Below are 19,549 nucleotides of genomic sequence, written 5' to 3' on the forward strand. Positions count from 1 at the left end.
GCACTGATGATGATTATTAAAACAGATAATGTCTATCATGAGTCAAATGTTTAAACAAACAGAATAGAAATTGCACATGAAAGTAGATCTAATGATCCAATAGTTCGTCCGTCTAGATCTCAATCAGTCTTGTCATGACTAGGCATAAGAGCGGCGATCACCACAGGAGTCTCAAGAGGGGTGAATTAGATTTCTCCATCATTGATCAGATCTTGAATCTTATTCTTCAATGTCCAGCAATTGTTTTTGTAATGTCCAGGACTGTTGGAATGGTACGCGCACCTTGCATTGGGTTTATAGTAGGTGTTAGAATTCGTTGGCTCAATTGCCCTGAGCGTCTGGATCATATGAGTGAATTGATCGTTGTGACTCAGTTGTCGTGATTCCATTATCGTGACTCGGTTGTGGTGATTCTATTATCGTGACTCAGTTGTCGTGATTCCATTATCGTGACTCAGTTGTCGTGACTTTGTTGTCGTGACTCAGTTGTCGTGATTCCATTATCTTGACTCGGTTGTCGTGATTCCATTATCGTGACTCAGTTGTCGTGATTCCATTATCGTGACTCAGTTGTTGTGACTTTGTTGTCGTGACTCAGTTGTCGTGACTTCATTGTCGTGGTCTTTTCTGATTTGAGTGTCATGATTAAATCTTTAATCGCACGCTTCAACGGTCTACCATCCTTTATACCATAACCAGGATTGTTCGAATAATAAGCGCATCTCGCATTGTAATTTTACCCCAAGAATAGGAGTGCCTTCAATTCTTCTTGCCCCTTGGGTGAGTTCAGAATCAAAGTCTGGGATCGGATATTCCGAGCCTGAAGGTGTTTGACTGATTGCTCGAAATCCATTTATGTTGAGGTAAACAACAAGAGAGGATGAGATACCTGTTTTGAGAAACCTGTTATGCGATGTTATGAATGCAAATGCAATATTTTCAAGGATCTATAGGAATTTAGTTAGCGACATTAGAAAATGATTTGGTCGCGTCTTTGTCTGAAGAATTCTGAATTTTGTCTTTGAACGTCTTTCTTTGAGAATCAAGCTCACCATATCGAGTGGGTCATCGCCTCTGATTCGATGATACTTCTGAATTGGAAGGTACGTGGCCAGAGGAAAATAAATCCTCTTGCCCCTTGCTAGGTACTGAGTCTTTGAATTGGGAGTTGCGTGGCCAGAGGAAAATAAATCCTCTTGCCCCTTGATAGGAATTCAGTCTTTGATAAAGGCACCTGAAATTGTGCGCCCTAAATTCCTAGGATCCTTGAAAGGGTTAGTTAAATCATGTTGTGCTCATGATGTCATGATGTTATGCAAATGCAGTTCATTAGGCGCAGCGTGGAATAGTGAGGGAAAACAAGCCCTTTAACAAAACCTACAAGGAAACAAAGGTTAGTATGTTATGCGAATGCAGCTTATTAGGCGTAGCGTGAAATAGTAAGGGTAAACACGTCCTTTAACAAAACCTGCAAGGAAACAAAGGTTAGTAGCAAACACAAACAAGTCACACAAGTGCCCTTAGGTTTAGAGGCTTGCTTGAAGTTCGTAGGTAAGTACCCTCCCCACTGAAGTTAAGTTGGTTCAACCTGTCCTAGAATAGTAACCGGGTTCTATGGTGCTCATATCCTTGATCTTTCTCGTGGGCATTGTCTCAACATAGCGCACAATCGGCCAGCCAAAAGCATCCCTTGAGTCCAATCTCAATGAGTGTAGCATCGAGTATCAACCAGCTTCAGTCAGGAATCCAAAGCCAGCCATCTCGCTACTTCCTATAGGCCAAAGTCAAGTTCGACTAAGGTTCTAAGGGCGAATTAGTGCTTATGACCCCACGCGGTAGCCAAACGTCTCCTTGATCAGATTCAAGGGCCATCAGGACAAACCAAAGCGTCGCACTAACGGTGGCCACCAGTTCAACCATAACGATACATGTCGTACAGCCTCCCTGGTCTCATGCCACATACCTAAGGTACACTAGATCCGTGTGTAGGATCTTTCACACAGCAAAATACCCAAAACAGCCTTTAAAGATAAAGCAAACAAGTCAAACAAATTTAAAGTGATCCTAAACTTTAAGGTAACCCCTCTTTTATTCGAAAGCATCCCCAGCAGAGTCGCCAGTTCTGTAACACGGTGAACTGACTTTTTATGATCGAAAATGTCGCGGTTAAGCATGAGTCGCCACCGACTTTTATTTTATCCAATTTTAGGAAAGGCTAAAAGAACAGAAAAATACCCTTTGAAAAAGATTTTGAGTTCGGGGGGTAAGTTATACAAAGGGAAGGTGTAAGGCACCCTTTGCATCCATGGTTATCCATGGGCTCTTAATTGCTTAGCTCACTTGTTTGTTTGAATTGTTTGAAAAGTGTCGTGTGTGAATAGTAAAAAGATTTCGTTAAGGACTTTAGCTTGTAAATAAGCGTAGCCTTGTTTTGAAAGTATTTGAAAAGAGTGGGAAAATATTTTGATTTGAGTTTAGAGCAAGCAATTAGTAGCAACTACCCTAAGTTTTGAAATTTTTCTTCTAGCTTTTCGGGCGAAAGGGTCTATCCATACCATAAGAGGGCAGGAAGTCTTTCAATTGGATGTTAAGGGTCATCGAGAAAGTATCGTTCGCCACAAGACTGTCCCTTGCCATAAAGAAGGCAGGTAGTCTAAGGGAAGGATATAATAGTCATTAATCTTTTTAGACATCATGCGAGGATACCTTAGCAATTGGGACAATCATCATTACCGAGGCAACATCGAGGGACAAGATCATTTACTATTAAGGCAACTTTGAAGGGACTATGATCTTATGATGATTTTTAATCTCTGTAGGCAACCTTACTTTAGGTATCCTCGGAATCGAGGGACTTGACTATTTAGTACAATTTAGAGGCAACAGGCAACAAGGCAACAGAAGAGGTTACCCTAAAGGTGAGTGTGTGCACCAATCACGTGATTGTATTCAGATATTTATCTTATAATTAGTTATCTAATTCTGTTAAAGGCTTGCACTCCCTAAGATTACTAACCACGCAGTTTAAAATGGCAGAAATTAAAGGTAGGAAAATAAAACCTATGCTATTACAATAAACACCTGCGGGGATGGGGGAAATTAAAAGGCGGAAAATAAGAAGGATCAATAATTAGAAAAAAAAATCCTTAAGCGTCTTGATCTTCCTCGAACCCTGAAAATTAAAAGGAGAATAAATAAGGGTGAGTGCATTGACTATTCGAGGCAAACCCTATTTTGGGCAAAAGGCAAAAGGTAAATAATATTTAAATAAAATAAAATAAAGGATTGGAAACTTAGCTCTGATGGTGTGTAGTCGGAGAATCTTGGCTATCCCTGAAAAGTGAAGAAGAGAAAGGGAAAGAATTGGGCGCGAAAATAAAAAGGCAAAAATAAAGCAAGATATTTAAAGCAGAAATTAAATAAAAGCAAAAAAAAATTAAAATTAAAATGGTATTTAAGCCAAGAAAGAGTTAAAAACTTAGCTTTTTAGTGGGTAAGGCGCGTTGTCGGAGGATTTTGATTAAACCTGAAAATTGGGCACAAAGAAAAGAAATTGTGAGTGCATTAAAATTCCCAACAATTATAATGTGGCAAATTAAAAAGATTAAAAATTAACAGTAATAATTTAGGCAAGAGATAACAAGGTAAAAGGCAAACCCCAAAACAGTGAGTAGTTGTCATGCTAACATCAGGGTTGAAGGCATAAAAATAATTTAAATTAGTCTAAAATTAAATTGTTATTCTAAAATAGTTATTAGCTTAAAAACCAATTTAAAACAAATTATTTTTAACATTATAAGCAAAATCAGGTTTTCGATTGAATTATTGGCAAAATATATTATTAGTAGTAAGTATAAATTTTTAAAAGGAACTTAGCTGGGATCTAGTCTGGTTCCCTTTTGATGGTGTACCATGGATTGCTTGCTTATCTGCGTTGGATCAGCCTGGGTAGAGATCCTATGATGGACGCGTGAGAGTCTATCGTGAGGGTACAGGGCAGGTGAACACCGGATTCGTTGAAACTGCAAGAGAACACAAGTGGTAAAAATTATTTGTCTGAAGCATGATTCGAACTCACCTACCATGCCTCAAATAAAATCCTCTTTTGCCAGTCGCGCTGCAATAATATATTGATATAGCAATCAGTTAAAACAATTAAATAAGAAAACAAGTGGTTAAATGAGAAATTTGAAACAAAGTCAAACTGGGCCCCCTGGATTCTGGCGCGAGCCAATCAAAGCGGAGAGAGCAAGTAAGACCGTGGACTGGCCAATAGCAGCGCAAACACACGTGGTCAAAGGGTCCACGTTACTGTTCATTGTCTTCTTCATTGGATACCTGCGGATTTTTTCACGATATTTGCTGCGGATTTATTTGTGAAAAATCCTTCAAATCTCAAAACCTGTAAAATCAACATTAGTAGAAACAAAGAACAACCCAGATCCACGTAAAATCGTCTTCTGAATTCAATAGTGATGTCCGTTTGGCCTAAAAACGCTTGAAAATGTGGATCCGATCGCGTAGAGCTTTTATGCCCTAACCATGGTGGATGGTTGTTCCTGCACCAAAACCTTCGAAACAATGCTCCAGACAACTCTAAACATGTCCATTAGTACTAATATATGCGCAAGAGTCATTTATATGGCATGAAAATAAAGTTTGAATATGAAGAAATTTTAGACAAACCGTGAGAATGAGGACGAAGTCTTTTCACGTGCTATGGGTATCTGTGATGATGTGGATTGAGTCCTGGGATCCTTAGGAGCATGATGGCATGATTATAGCTCGCTGAAACTTGCAGGGGAAAGCCATGGAATGTGCCCTAGTTCTTTGAACTTTTTGCCACATAGAACCCTTGTCTTTTGGCTGCCTCCACCTCCAGATTTTCGTCCTCTAGCACATGAATGAGTTAAATATATATAGTATGAGAATTAGGGTTGGTTTTTGAGGAGAGAAAAAGGTTTGATTGGTGATTGGAGATTAAAAAGATTTTGAATGAAATTTTCTTCAAATCTTTCTATTCTTGGATCAATTCCAATTCTTGCACCTTTTCCTTTTAATCCTAGCCATTAGATGATATTAAATCAGATTTATTCAAGAGAAAAATTTGATTTATTTATTTGATGATTTATTTGACTTTTATTTGAATTTTAATGATAAAAATCAAATATAAATGAAATAAATATCAAAATAATAATTTTACTAGTAAATGGACCTCCCTTGGGCTCCAAATTTCGTGGATGGTTCAAAATTTTAAAGCCCATTACTCAAAGACTAAAATTCACCAATTAGGGTTTTATGCAAATTCTCAAAAATCGATCAACTTGTACCAAGCATATCTCTCTCATTTTTTATGATATGAAGGTGTTCTCATACTTTTTAGAAAGCTCAAAGAGTCCTTTAAACACTCCTTTTGGTTTCATCTTCATTGAACTTTCCATATTCATATACACTTCTTTGCAAAAAGATGACTTTTTGCGATCTTTTAGAAGGACTTGTAATGTTTTGGCTTATATCTTCCAAATGAAGCATTTTTGGACTTGGCATGTGAGAGACAAAGTTGTAGAGAATTCAATTTCCTTCAAAATGAGCTTTGGATGGGGAATTTTTGATGTTCCATGTGAAAGTTATGGCTGCTCAAAGTTGTGTTGGCTTTTAGTCCAAAACCCTAATTAGAAACTTGAGTTTTTTTTGTCAACTTTGGAGCTCTTCTTGATGAATCATGATCAACCCTTGATTAAGTGATGAATGTAAATTCAAAATATTGATGTTGACCAAAAATCAGAAGTTTTGACTGTGGTTCGACCATAGTTTGACTTTTAGGTTAATCAGTCGATTATTGATCTTTTGGGTCATTGAGTGAGTAATCTTTTGAATCAGAGCTCGAAACTTGGCATGAGGATCATTTGAATCATATGGGAGGACATGGAGGCATCAGAACCTGACTTTTCTTTGACAAAGAGAAAACCCTAGTTGGAAGGCTGTTGTTTAGGAGAGTGTATACTCAGTTGAGTATTGAGACTTTGATATTCAAATGAGCTTGAGTATAAAAATGTAATGGGCAAATTTTGGGGTATGACACCTTACAATATTTATCCTTTATTTTTGGTTTAGTTATTTTGCCTTCGAACCGATAATGCACTCACTGTACTTTGCCTTCTTGGTCTTCCTCCTTTTTCAGGTTTATCAATTGCCAAAGCTACGTCATTGGTAACCCTAAACCTCATTTTATTTTATGCTTTTTATTATTATTACTTGTGTCAAACCCTGATAAGGGATCCGCTGGTTACAATTTCCCGCCCCCTTTATTGCTTTATATTAATATATACTGCGTGGTTAGTAATCTTAGGGAGTGCAAGTCTTGAACTGAATTAGAATGACTTAATCACAAGATAAAATTTCTGAATTAATCACGTGATTGTTGCACCCACGCACACTTTTGGGGTAACCTCTCTGTTGCCTTGTTGCCTGTTGCCTTGTTGCCTCGTTGCCTTGTTGCCTTGTGTTTTTTTTGCAGAATAAGCCATGTCCCTCGAATACGAGGATACCTCAGCCATGTTGCCTCTTAAATAAAGGTCATACGACCCTAATGATGCTGCCTTCGATACACTATATGACCTCGACCCTCGGAAGTTGCCTACGGAAAAGGCTGAGGTATCCTCTGGTTGCCTACGAATAAGGCTTATTCTGATCCTTACCTTAGACTACCTGCCCTTCTATGGCATGGGACAGTCTTATGGCAAAGGATGTTTCGACGACCCTTTAACCTCCAAATGAAAGGCTTCCTGCCCTCTTATGGCAAGGATAGACCCTTTCATTCTGAAAGGCTAAAAAGAGACCTATCATCTGAGTTTAAGGTAATTGCCCCTAATTGCCTTGCAATGCTCATCTTTAATATTCTTTCTCACAATTCTTCGAAAACTGGCTACGCTCATTTACGAGCTAAAGTCCACTTTCTTCTTTCATCTACTGTTTTTCTAAAAAACAAACGAGCAAGCAAAGCAATTAAGAGCCCATGGAAAACCATGGATGCAAAGGGTGCCTTACACCTTCCCTTTGCATAAATTACCCCCCGAACTTAGATTTCTTTAAAAGGTTTTTTTCTGTTTCTTTTAGCCTTTCTGAATTCGTTTGGATAAAATAAAAGTCGGTGGCGACTCTTGCTTAACCGCGACATTTTCGATCATAAAAGTCAGTTCACCGTATTACAGAACTGGCGACTCTGCTGGGGAAAATTCGATAAAAGAGGGGTTACCTTGAAAGTTTAGGAATTACTTAAATGTTTTCTATTGTTTGTTTTGTTTGTTTTATTTTTCAGGGGCGTTTTGGGAAAATTGAAGGACGAATCCTATTCCCGGATTCAAGAACACTTAAGTTTAGGAGTGGCATAGTCATGGAGGCCTCTTTCACATATGTGGGAGATGAGTCAATATGAAGTTCACGCTTGAGTTAGGACTCCATAGCATATGCACACCTTTCTCAAATGAGGGAGGTCTATGTATGTGTCTGTGGGTGCGCCGGAGCTCAAGGACCTTTAGTTACCTTTAACCCATCCTGGCCTTTAGGAACGTAGTGGGGGGACTACTCTTGACAAATGTTGAGAACTAGTCGCTACCCGATGCTACAATTCAGATAGGTCCTTTCTCAAAGTATCATTGCATGGTGCAAATGCATCATGTCCGAGGGTGCTTTAGAAGGGCTGACAATTCTGGATAACTTGTAGAACCCGTTGCTGAAATCTCCTTATCCATAGAAATACCCTTGGGAAGGACACCTGATCAGACCCCATGCAAGCCTTAAGCCAAAAATTGTGTGACTTGCGTGACTTGCCTGTGTTTGCTACTAACCTTCGTTTCCTTGCAGGTTTTGTTAAAAGGACTTGTTTGTCCTTACTATCTCCCACTATGTCTAATGAACTGCATTCGCATAACATCATGACATCATAAGCATAACATAATTAACTAACACTTTCAAGGATCTTAGGAATTTAGGGAGCGCAATTTCAGGTGCTCTTATCAAGGACCGAATTCCCAATCAAGTGGCAAGAGGATTTATTTTCCTCTGGCCACATACCTTCCAATTCAAAGACACAATATCTATCAAGGGGCAAGAGGATTTATTTTTCTCTAGCCATATGCTTTCAAACTCAAAAGTATAAGTATCCCGAATCAGAGGCTATGACCCACTGGATATGGTGAGCTTGATTCCCATGGAAGAACATCCAAGAATCAGAGTTCTTCGAACAAAGATGCGACCAAACCATTTTCTGATGTTGCTAACCAAATTCCTAAAGATCCTTGAAAAGATTGCATTTGCATTCATAACATCACATAAAACTAACTTTTCCTTTCAGGTCGACCAACTGGTCAGAAAAATACCATCAACAAATCAATCCTAATCAGATGAACATTCTGGAAGCTTGATCCCCAGACTTCTGAAACATTCCAATCAGATGAACATTCGGGAAGCTTGACCCCTAGAATTCTGAAACATTCCAATCAGATGTACATTCCGGTAGCTCGAACCCCGGACATTCTGAAACATTCTTATCAGATACACATTCCGAAAGCTCGAACCTCGAATACTCTGAATCTCTATGCTAGTTCCACAAAGACGCAAGTCAGATGCACCTAAGCGTCAGTTCACGAAGGTCAACATGTCACTGGCTCAGGCATTACAATATTTATTGAAAGCAAACTTGATTACTGTGAGGGATCCTCCTGTAAAGCCCAACACTTCCGCTCCTAGCTATAAGCCCAATGCGAGGTGCGCATACCATTCCAATAGCCCCGGACATGATACAAATGACTGTTGGCCATTGAAGAACAAGATTCAAGACATGATCGATGCTGGTGAAATTGAATTCAATCATCCCAGGGTTCCAGTGGTGATCACCGCTCCCATTCCTAGTCACGACAAGACTGACTAACGTCTAAGTGGATGAACTTTTAATCATTAGCTTTACTTTCATTTGCAATTTCAATTCTGTTTGTTTAAACATTCGAATTATGATAGACATTATCTATTTTAATAATCATCATCAGTGCATTGCATATGTTTGTCTTGAATAAATTATTTCGCTATCACTCATCTAAACTACATCTTTACTTTGCATATGTTTTGTGATACTCAACTCCTGCTAAGCTGTAAGCCTTTTGAGGGAGGATGAAGAAAACGATACCGCAACCTCATACTGTATGCTTTTGAGCAGACTATGCTGACGATGTACAGGCATTGTTTCAATTCCTAAACAGTGGAGATATAAGGATGTTAATCCCTCGTCAACCCCTTTGAGCCTAAGGAGTAGAAGTTTCTTTCTTGTACTAATTAAAACCCTTGATCATAACCTGGGACAGGGTAGTTCTCAGTTAATTTGGCTGTGCATTCTATTTTAAGAGAATCATTCAGTACACCTTTCAACAAGGGTTTCAATCACAAGCGATCATCCGCACACATCAAAGAAGTGTTGGAGACATCAATCAAAAGCCAACGATGGTTCATCAATCATTAAGCAAGGCAGTCAATATCTTTCAAAAGAGAAAAATGAAAAAACATATATACAAAGAAAAGCCTGCTAAGTCAAAAAAAAAATCAAAAAGAAGACTTAGGCAAAATCAAGGCATCCCGCTGACTGTAAGCTCAAAATAGACAGTTCAGGCAAAAGTTAGGGATATCAAAAAGATGAAAAAAGAGAAGTCAATAAATTCCTGAACAACACAAAGTTGTGACTACCAAAAGGAAGAAGTGACTGCCATCTCAAAAGTTCTCTTTGTTTGCGAACCATCAACATTATCAAAGGCGCAAATCCAAAAGTCTCTTGGAACCTGAATGCATAAGTCGAACCAACTGAGCTTAAGAATGAAGAACATCACGAAGAAGGGGATGGGTATAAATAAACTTTGAGCCTTTATCTTTTGTTTCTTAAAACCGTGAACCAAGCCACGTTACAACCCTTGAAAGTCCTAACTGAAGCATGGTTAGTTCGAAAGCATACTGTCACCAAAAAGGTATCCCGACTCCTTAAGGTTTACTAAAATGCTGAGTGGATATTTCGCTTCTACAAAAAATAGCATGTTTTACAAATATCACGCTTTTACATCTCTTGTTTTAATGTTTTTTAAAACTCAAGACAAACGTATGCATTGCATCTCATGAATTCATTATTAAACATATTCTGCTACGTAATTTCAAATGTTAGCATCAGAATAAATTTGCACAGGGTATGGCTAATGACTGAAAGTTATCCCGACAAACAAAATCACTCCAAGAAGCCATGTCTCTTACGTATACAAGGGGCATGACATGTTTTGCCCAATCAATCTGAGGCAATCAAGTCAAGATTCCAAGAATCTCTCAAATGACAAACAGTCAAAGGCATATATCCCAAGTGGGTTTCATACTATTTCCCGATCAATCTGAGGCAATCAAGTCGAGATTCCGAGACTCTCTCATGGATGGTCGAACAATCAGGGGCATGCATCCAAGCATATCTAAAGCTACTCCCCAATCAACGCGGGACATTGTCTTGAGCCTATGAGCGCTGGGAGCATATTACCCATAGGGTACCTTTCATAAAGTCCTCGCGAGGCGAATCTTACCAAAGTTCCTGCTAACTGGGGAAAACCTATGCAAGTCCAGTTTGACATTTTCGATCAACACTCATTGGCACGTTCTAATCAACACAGATCCAGGAATGACAAGTGCTATAATACTGGGGGCAACTCTCAAGACACCCATGTCCCCCCACAGAGTCAGGTTCATAAAATAACATCCCCAACAGAGTTGACATCTTCAACACCACCGATACTTTGTTCTTCTCCAACATGGTTTACTAATATCTTTCATCCCCAGTCAGGATCCATCAAATTACTATTCATTCCCAAGCAGAAGTCATAAATCCCCAGCTAAACATCTTCAAGACAAGACCAGACGTCAAAATCACAAAGACATAGAGATTTATTTTCTCGAAAAAGACAACATAAATCATATTTCGCATACCATACGGCACAAACATATTCATACATCGCATACATCACCTCATAAACATACAAAGTCTCTCATTTATTTTGAGGTACTCATTACATAACACATGCATCATGACATAAGAAAACTAACCTCTATTTTTCAGGATATTACTATCTATTCTCAAGTATTAAGTCGACACCTTTGACGGTTCCTTAATACACCAAGAGTTAAGTCGACACCTTTGACGGTTCCTTAACAACACACTTCAGATATAAGTCGACACCTTTGACGGTTCCTTATACAATCTATCTGCATATCTGAGTCGATACCTTTGACGGTGCCTCAACAATATGCTTCAAATTTAAGTCGATACCTTTGACGGTTCCTTAAATAACCCAACACAGATTTGAGTCGATACCTTTGACGGTTCCTCAACATTCAAAAAAGAGAAGACGGCAAAAGCAGAAATTTCGCAACAATCCATACTCCAACAACTACCAGATGGCATCTACAAGCCCATCTCCGACAAAAAGTCCCTACTGCAAATAGGGCAAATTTCTTGGTATTCTATTGTTCAATCATCTTCCACCTTCAGATACCGACTGGCACACAAACCACTCTACATCTTCAGGTTTAAGATAATTGAACAGGGGCAGCTGTCATACCCCAAAATTTGCCCATACCATTTCCCATATGCAATTTCAAAATCAAGACATAAAGCTCCAAAACACACTCTCCTATACAAAGGCTCTGAGTTAGGGTTTGATTCATTAAAAGGAAAATCACTGAATCAATGGCTCAAGATGATTCCATAGGGTCACCAACATCCCAAAGAATCTCCATATAAAGTTTCAAGTCAAACAGAGCAAATTTAGTCCCTCAAATCCTGATTAGGTCAACAGTCGACTCTCAAGGGCAAAACAGTCATTTCAAGTCAATATATAGTCAAAACTCAAGATATTTGGTCAACAACATCCTCATAACCCTAAAATCATCATTTGATCAAGGGTTGATCATGATGATGCAAGGAAAGATCAGAGAAGTCAAAAGTCAAGAGTTACTATTTTGGGCATGAACTGAAAAAAGTCAACCAAACTTTGAAAATTCACCAAATATTCATACTTCATCAGAAAAATTCCCACCAAAGCTCATTTTGAAGGGAATTCATTCCTCTATCCAATGGTCCAAGAAACAGAGCTCATAGGTCAATGGTTTAAGAGATATGGCTTCATACATTATAGGTCCTTTTCAAAAGTCAATAAAAAGACACTTTTTTAAAAGGTCATAAAAGGAGAATGGAAAATGATTTTGATACGAGACCAAAGACATTGGTTAGAGGATTCTCTAAGGTTTCCAAAATGTCCTGGAACACTTCCATACCTCAAAAAATGAGAGAGATAGGCCTTGTCAAAGTTAGGCTATTTTGGAGGGAAAAAATGTGAAGGAATTCAAATATTTTGCAAATAGGCCCAAGTGCTTTTGATCCAAATCTTGCTATACAAGTTATTTAGAAGCTCCATTTGCCATGTCACGAATTATGGATGAATAATTGATTTTATATGATTTTTTATTCATTAAAAATACAAGACTAATCAAATATTTTGAAAGAAAAGAGGAAAAGATGATTTTATTTTGTTTCTAATCAAATTAAATCATCATTTAAGTCATATATTTGATTCAGATTCGTGGTCAAGAGAATTGGAAGGAAAAGATTGAGATTTGGCCATAGTTAGAAATTTGCAAAATCAAATTCCAATCAAAGTTGCAAATCATGATTCAATGAGATTCTCTACAAATATGTTGACCTAAAACGTTCCAATATAAATACACAACTGATCCAAACCCTAAAAAAAAAATCTGCAGTGCAAGAGTCAAAACCGAGTCCAAAAATTCAGAGAAATTTCAAAGTTGAACTCTGAGTTAGAAGCGAATTCAGAGCATCTCTTTGATCCAAACACATTCCTTGAAGATTGTTGAAGCTATCCAGACCATCACCATCAATTTACACGATCAGAATCAACCCCTAAGAAGCTCCACGGTTTGCTTTTCTTTTTCTTATCGATTCGCATTATACAAGCATCATTGATCATATTGGAATGCATATTTGTGTTTATCTCAATGTTCTGATTGTTTCTGGAGAATTAATTGTGCTCTTGTGATGTCTCGAGCGATATGCCATTATTAGGGTTCATGAGCTTCAATTAGGGCTTCCGTATACAGGTGAAATTAGGCCAAATAAAGGCCATAGGTAAACTCGCGAGGCTTGGACGAACACCTTGATGGTCTCGCGAAACGTTTTTGCATAGGTTTGCTTGTATTCTTAATTGCAGGTCTTGTAGCAACGACGCAGCACCGTCACTATAGGTATTTACAGACCTAAGACGACGGTTGGGAGGAAGAAGACGATTACGCGTCACTCCCCCATTGGTCCCCTTCGCGCGCGTGTTTGGTTCAAATCCGGGAAGATCCAGTGGATTAAGATGTACCCATTAGCGTGTTCCTTCACCATCCCAGCCGTTAGATGCGTTCTTGGATCAATCCCACGCACCAGAACATGCAAATGCACCATAGACTTCACGCATGCGCCGCACTAGATAATTACGCTAAGTTTTCTAATTTTTTTTTCTTTTTAATTACATAAAACTATTTTTTTATATATTAATATATATATTGTTTTTGATTGTTTTTTTCTATTATACAATAATAATATATATCATATATCTTTTTCTAAACACTTTCTTTTTATAATAATGATTATTTTACTTTTATATATTAATATTTCTTTAAATATATTTATTTTATTTATATTGCTTAATTATTTTTCATATATACATTTTCTTTTACTCTTATATATTTATTTATAATTAATACTTATTTTATTTAAATTACTTAATTTAAGTCATTTATTATCTTTTATTTAAATTATATTTATTATGTATTTTATTCAAAAAATTCATATATATCTTATTTTCATTCCAAAAATCCCAAAAAATATTTTTGTGCTTGACTTTGTTTTCACATCCCGATTTAATTAATTAGGTCCCGAGACCAATAATTAATTAAATCAATTTACCATTATACTCAATTTGAATCCTAATGTGGATTCGCCATACACTGAAAATATTTTCTTCCTTTTGTGCCTTGCCTTTTCAGGGTTATCGACATGGTTCACTCCGAATACGCGCCTGATTCAAAAACCCAAAGTTAAGTATTTTACTTAATTTAATTTAACTATTCTGTTTGGTTTATTTTATATAAGGGTTTGTTTCGCCTTCATCTTCTTCTGCCTTGTCTCTTTTCAGGTTTAACCTTAAAGGCGTCCTATCAACCATATCAGATCAAATCAAAGCTAAGTATCTATTTTTCTTTATTTATTTATTTAGCCTTACAATATTTATCCTTTATTTTTGGTTTAGTTATTTTGCCTTCGAACCGATAATGCACTCACTGTACTTTGCCTTCTTGGTCTTCCTCCTTTTTCAGGTTTATCAATTGCCAAAGCTACGTCATTGGTAACCCTAAACCTCATTTTATTTTATGCTTTTTATTATTATTACTTGTGTCAAACCCTGATAAGGGATCCGATGGTTACAATTTCCCGCCCCCTTTATTGCTTTATATTATTATATACTGCGTGGTTAGTAATCTTAGGGAGTGCAAGTCTTGAACTGAATTAGAATGACTTAATCACAAGATAAAATTTCTGAATTAATCACGTGATTGTTGCACCCACGCACACTTTTGGGGTAACCTCTCTGTTGCCTTGTTGCCTGTTGCCTTGTTGCCTCGTTGCCTTGTTGCCTTGTGTTTTTTTGCAGAATAAGCCATGTCCCTCGAATACGAGGATACCTCAGCCATGCTGCCTCATAAATAAAGGTCATACGACCCTAATGATGCTGCCTTCGATACACTATATGACCTCGACCCTCGGAAGTTGCCTACGGAAAAGGCTGAGGTATCCTCTGGTTGCCTACGAATAAGGCTTATTCTGATCCTTACCTTAGACTACCTGCCCTTCTATGGCATGGGACAGTCTTATGGCAAAGGATGTTTCGACGACCCTTTAACCTCCAAATGAAAGGCTTCCTGCCCTCTTATGGCAAGGATAGACCCTTTCATTCTGAAAGGCTAAAAAGAGACTATCATCTGAGTTTAAGGTAATTGCCCCTAATTGCCTTGCAATGCTCATCTTTAATATTCTTTCTCACAATTCTTCGAAAACTGGCTACGCTCATTTACGAGCTAAAGTCCACTTTCTTCTTTCATCTACTGTTTTTCTAAAAAACAAACAAGCAAGCAAAGCAATTAAGAGCCCATGGAAAACCATGGAAAACCATGGATGCAAAGGGTGCCTTACACCTTCCCTTTGCATAAATTACCCCCCGAACTTAGATTTCTTTAAAAGGTTTTTTTCTGTTTCTTTTAGCCTTTCTGAATTTGTTTGGATAAAATAAAAGTCGGTGGCGACTCTTGCTTAACCGCGACATTTTCGATCATAAAAGTCAGTTCACCGTATTACAGAGTCATTCCTATTATAGAACACTAATTCTTCAAACTCACGACAAGCAAGTCAATATTTATCAAACGTAAACAATTTGGAATCCCAAAAATGATTGGAGTATTTAAGGATGATCAAGAAATGATCAGAAACATTGCTAGAAAAGACCTACTAGAAAGCCACATCCTAACAATCCCACCAACCATCAACTAAAATGATCATATCAATCTACAAGTTGTAACCCCGTTGGATTGTATTAGAGTTTGACCTAACTTATCCTTACAAAACCGATTTTGTAAGGATGAGTTAGGTCAGACTTTAATATGGTATCAGAGCCTATCGATCGGACTATGGGCCGCCCACCGTTAATATCCACGCATCATCCCAAAAAGAATGCTGGGCGTGAGGGGGTGTGTTAGGAAGATCCTAAAGTCCCACATTGGTTGGAGATAGAGCATTGAAAAAGTTTATATAGAGGGAAATTCCTCACCTTACCAAACCAGTTTTGTAAGGATGGGCTAGGTCAAACTCTAATATGGTATCAGAGTCTATCAATCATATTATAGACCGTTCACCATTAATATCCACGCACCAAGCCCAAAAAAAATGCTGAGTGCGAGGGGGGTGTTAGAAATATCCTATGTCCCACATTGGTTACTCCTCACCTTATCAACCAGTTATGTAAGGATGAATTAGGTTAAACTTTAATAGATTAAAACAAAGTGTATTTCCTTCCCTAGAATGGAATTAAAATCACCCGAACCCTTTTAAGCAATATGAAACTATTGAAGGCTAAACACTCCATTCTAAGACTAGAACCAGAGTGACTCCCACTCCCCACCCTTTTACTTGGTAGTATTACTATTAACAGGAGTAATGAAATATTGGTAAGTTTAAATAATACTGCTAATAACTATTGAAAATTTCTTGTTTATATTAAAAATAAGATATAATAGTTGGTGTTTTATTTTAATATTTAATTTTGTTAGTATTTTATTTTAGGTGAACATTACAATTTCCTAAAATTTAATAATTAAATCTGAAACCAGTTTTATCAAAGGGATATTAATACTCAACCAAATTTAAAGATATAAAATTTATCTTTATTTTGTAAATATTTATATGAATTAGATAAAAATAAATAACAAAAAAATTATTTTATTACTACGTATATACAAACCAGAATGACATAATATATTTCATACCATATTTAACTCTTAAAAACCATACTTGAATTTTAATATACTTTTGTCACCTGTGTTGAACTTATGGACCCATATCTCGCTACAATGAAATGGCAGGTAATTTTCTTTTTATTTTCTTATGATTTTATTCATTTGTGTCCAACATCAATAAACATAGACAATTTTTTATCCTACCCCATGGCCTTTTTTTTTTTTTTAACAAACCCCATGGCCTTCTTACGCACTACTGAATTGATTAAATTGCCTTCGTGATTCCGTAGATGCACTTCCGAAAGCACCTTTTTTTTTATTTAACGTTGGTTTATTCTGTAGATGCACTTACGGGACTATTCTGTAGATGCATCTACGGAACGGTTTGACGTTATAACTCGCCTTTTCCCTCCCTCATTCTCTTCATTTCAAATTTCTTTCTCTTAAACTCTCTAAACCCCAAACACTCTCAAGCTCTCAAACACCCGACCATCAAGTATTAAGATCAAGTATCAAGACATCCATCAACTTCAAATCGTTATTTAACCGGTAAGTTTTTGACATTTTGACTTATTTGAGAGTATTTCGAAATCGAATTAGAATATGATATTTAGGTGTAGGAATGATTGGATAGGATTAGAGATATTGTTTAGAGACAATGTAGGTGCTGTTTGTGGTTTATTTTGGACGATCAATAAAAAAATTGGGGTTTTTGGGTGATTGAACAGTGCAGTTACGCCATTGTTGCATTTCTGAGCTTCAGGGGCTTCCGTAGATGCACCTACAAAAGAGATGATCGTTAGGGCATTCCGTAGGTGCATCTACAGAAGCACCATACATTTTGAAAATAAGATGCTTCCGTAGGTGCATCTACGGAAGCATCGTACATTTTGAAACTAAGATGCTTCCGTAGGTGTATCTACGGAAGGAGTATTTTTTTTTAATTTCTTGTTTATTTATAAATCATTGTTTATGTATAGGTACATAGTAGCTAAGTAGTTGTTATCACAAAGCAGAAATTATGACTCACGGTCCGCATAGAGATATACATGGGAGGACTGCACATCACGCATCCGTGCGGCGTGAACCGGCGCAAGTAGTATCTTAGGTGACTGATGGAGCTGCTGTTCCACCTAATACACCCGCTCCAGTCGGGCCTTCTACAGTTGTCCCAGTTGACGGGCTCTCAGCTGCTGTTCCAGTTCATACACCTGCTCCAGCCGGGACTTCTACATCTGTCCTAGTTGAGGGGCTCTCAGCTGCTGTTCCAGTTGATACACTCGCTCCAGCCGGGAATTCTACACCTGTCCCAGTTGAGGGCCCTTCCCCGTCTACTACTACTTCACGGAGGCCCCGCGATGATGCTTAGGGTTCCTCACAAATACCACCCCCACAGACGTCGTCGTGGCACTACTTCTACTTCTACTCCTGTGCCTGTGCTAATGACGGGCGATACAGGATCTGTTGTGCCACTTCCGACAGGACACGAGGATGAGCCAGTGACAGAGCCTATATGATACCCTGGGGGTCCTATAGACGCAACCTTTTGACAGAGTATGCCTATCATGCATCTAGGCGTATATGGGATGAAGAGGTAAATTTTCTTTGTTAATTACTTTTTTTCTTCAGTTTATAAATTTTATTATTATGCATTGTGTTTATTTTTTAAAAGATTTCAAGATAGGGATCCCCAGAGGCTCTACAACCACGGACGGAAGATTGCGGGTCTTGCGCAGTCTGACGAGCCGTGGTTCCAGGATATACTAGCAGCTTCTGACCTGAGGGACCTCTGTCAAGTGGACTACATGACGATACATAATGGGATGCTAATGGCATTTGCGGAGAGATGGCATCCAGAGACTTTCTCATTTCATCTTCCTCACGGCGAGATTACCATCACTCTAGATGATGTGGCATGCCTCCTGCATCTACTTATCAAAGGTACCATCCTTGGTCACAGTAAACTGACGAAGGAGGAAGCGATGGAGATGCTGATTGCTGAGCTAGGATGCGATTCAGATAACGCACTTGAGGAGGTGGAGAGGACCCGAGAGGCGCATGTGAGGTTTCACACCTTGCAGAGGTTATATGACACAGAGCTTCTTGCGGCACATTAGGCTACTGGCGACGAGGTGGAGGCCGATATACATAGAGAGTGGGTGCTGAGATGTTACTTCCTATATTTGATAGACACTTAGCTCTTTCTGGACATGAGCTCGACGTACACATACGTCGTCTACCTGACGTATTTATAAGATACATCACGTATCCATGAGTACAACTAGGGAGCGGCTGTACTGGCGTACAGTTACTACAGACTGGAAGAGGGATGCTTATGGAAGGCAAGGACGGTAGAAGACAACTATACCCTTTTAGTGGTAACAATCTTATCCCCTTCTACTTATTATATATTTGTGATAGTAAATTAAAATAACTGTGTTTTTTTCAGGCTTGGATACTGCAGCACTTTCCAGACATTATTGAGTGGGGAGAGGTGCCGACCAACACTGAGCTCATGCCGCGTGCCAGTAGATTCAGCCCCCGCAGAGGAACCAGGAGCCTCTATCCTACATGTGCGCACTTGATCGCATTGCTGCCGAGGACGTACGGTATGACTGCTATGCTGAGCACTGGGAGACGGTTCCCTTTGATGAGATAGCGTTGTATTCTGGATGGTTGGCCGCCAGCTCGACCATCCTTGTACGATAACTTCCGGAGCACGTCATGCGTCAGTTTGGCTACGCACAGACGATACCTCGCGACCCCTATAGTCTCCGCTCCTATCACCATGAGCCGTTGGCAGTTAGATGAGGTCTTTGCAGTCTGGGAGCATCACATTGTTCCTGAGGAGGCTCGGGCGACGAGAGCAGAGAGCGACTAGAGCTGCGTCGAGGGATACATCACCTGATAC

The 19,549-nt window shown here is 38.5% G+C and overlaps 1 protein-coding gene across 1 annotated transcript; it reads left to right on the forward strand.

Annotated features, from left to right (window-relative positions):
• The first annotated feature begins 18,194 nt into the window (after positions 1 to 18,194).
• On the forward strand, positions 18,195 to 18,755 carry LOC131649552 (protein MAIN-LIKE 1-like). The gene is made up of 2 exons (XM_058919313.1): positions 18,195 to 18,232; positions 18,311 to 18,755. The coding sequence occupies exons 1-2, from the start codon at positions 18,195 to 18,197 to the stop codon at positions 18,753 to 18,755; spliced, it is 483 nt and encodes a 160-aa protein (XP_058775296.1).
• Positions 18,756 to 19,549: the final 794 nt, after the last annotated feature.

The sequence above is a fragment of the Vicia villosa genome, linkage group LG1 (genome assembly GCF_029867415.1).
Source record: "Vicia villosa cultivar HV-30 ecotype Madison, WI linkage group LG1, Vvil1.0, whole genome shotgun sequence".
NCBI classification, from domain to species: domain Eukaryota; kingdom Viridiplantae; phylum Streptophyta; class Magnoliopsida; order Fabales; family Fabaceae; genus Vicia; species Vicia villosa.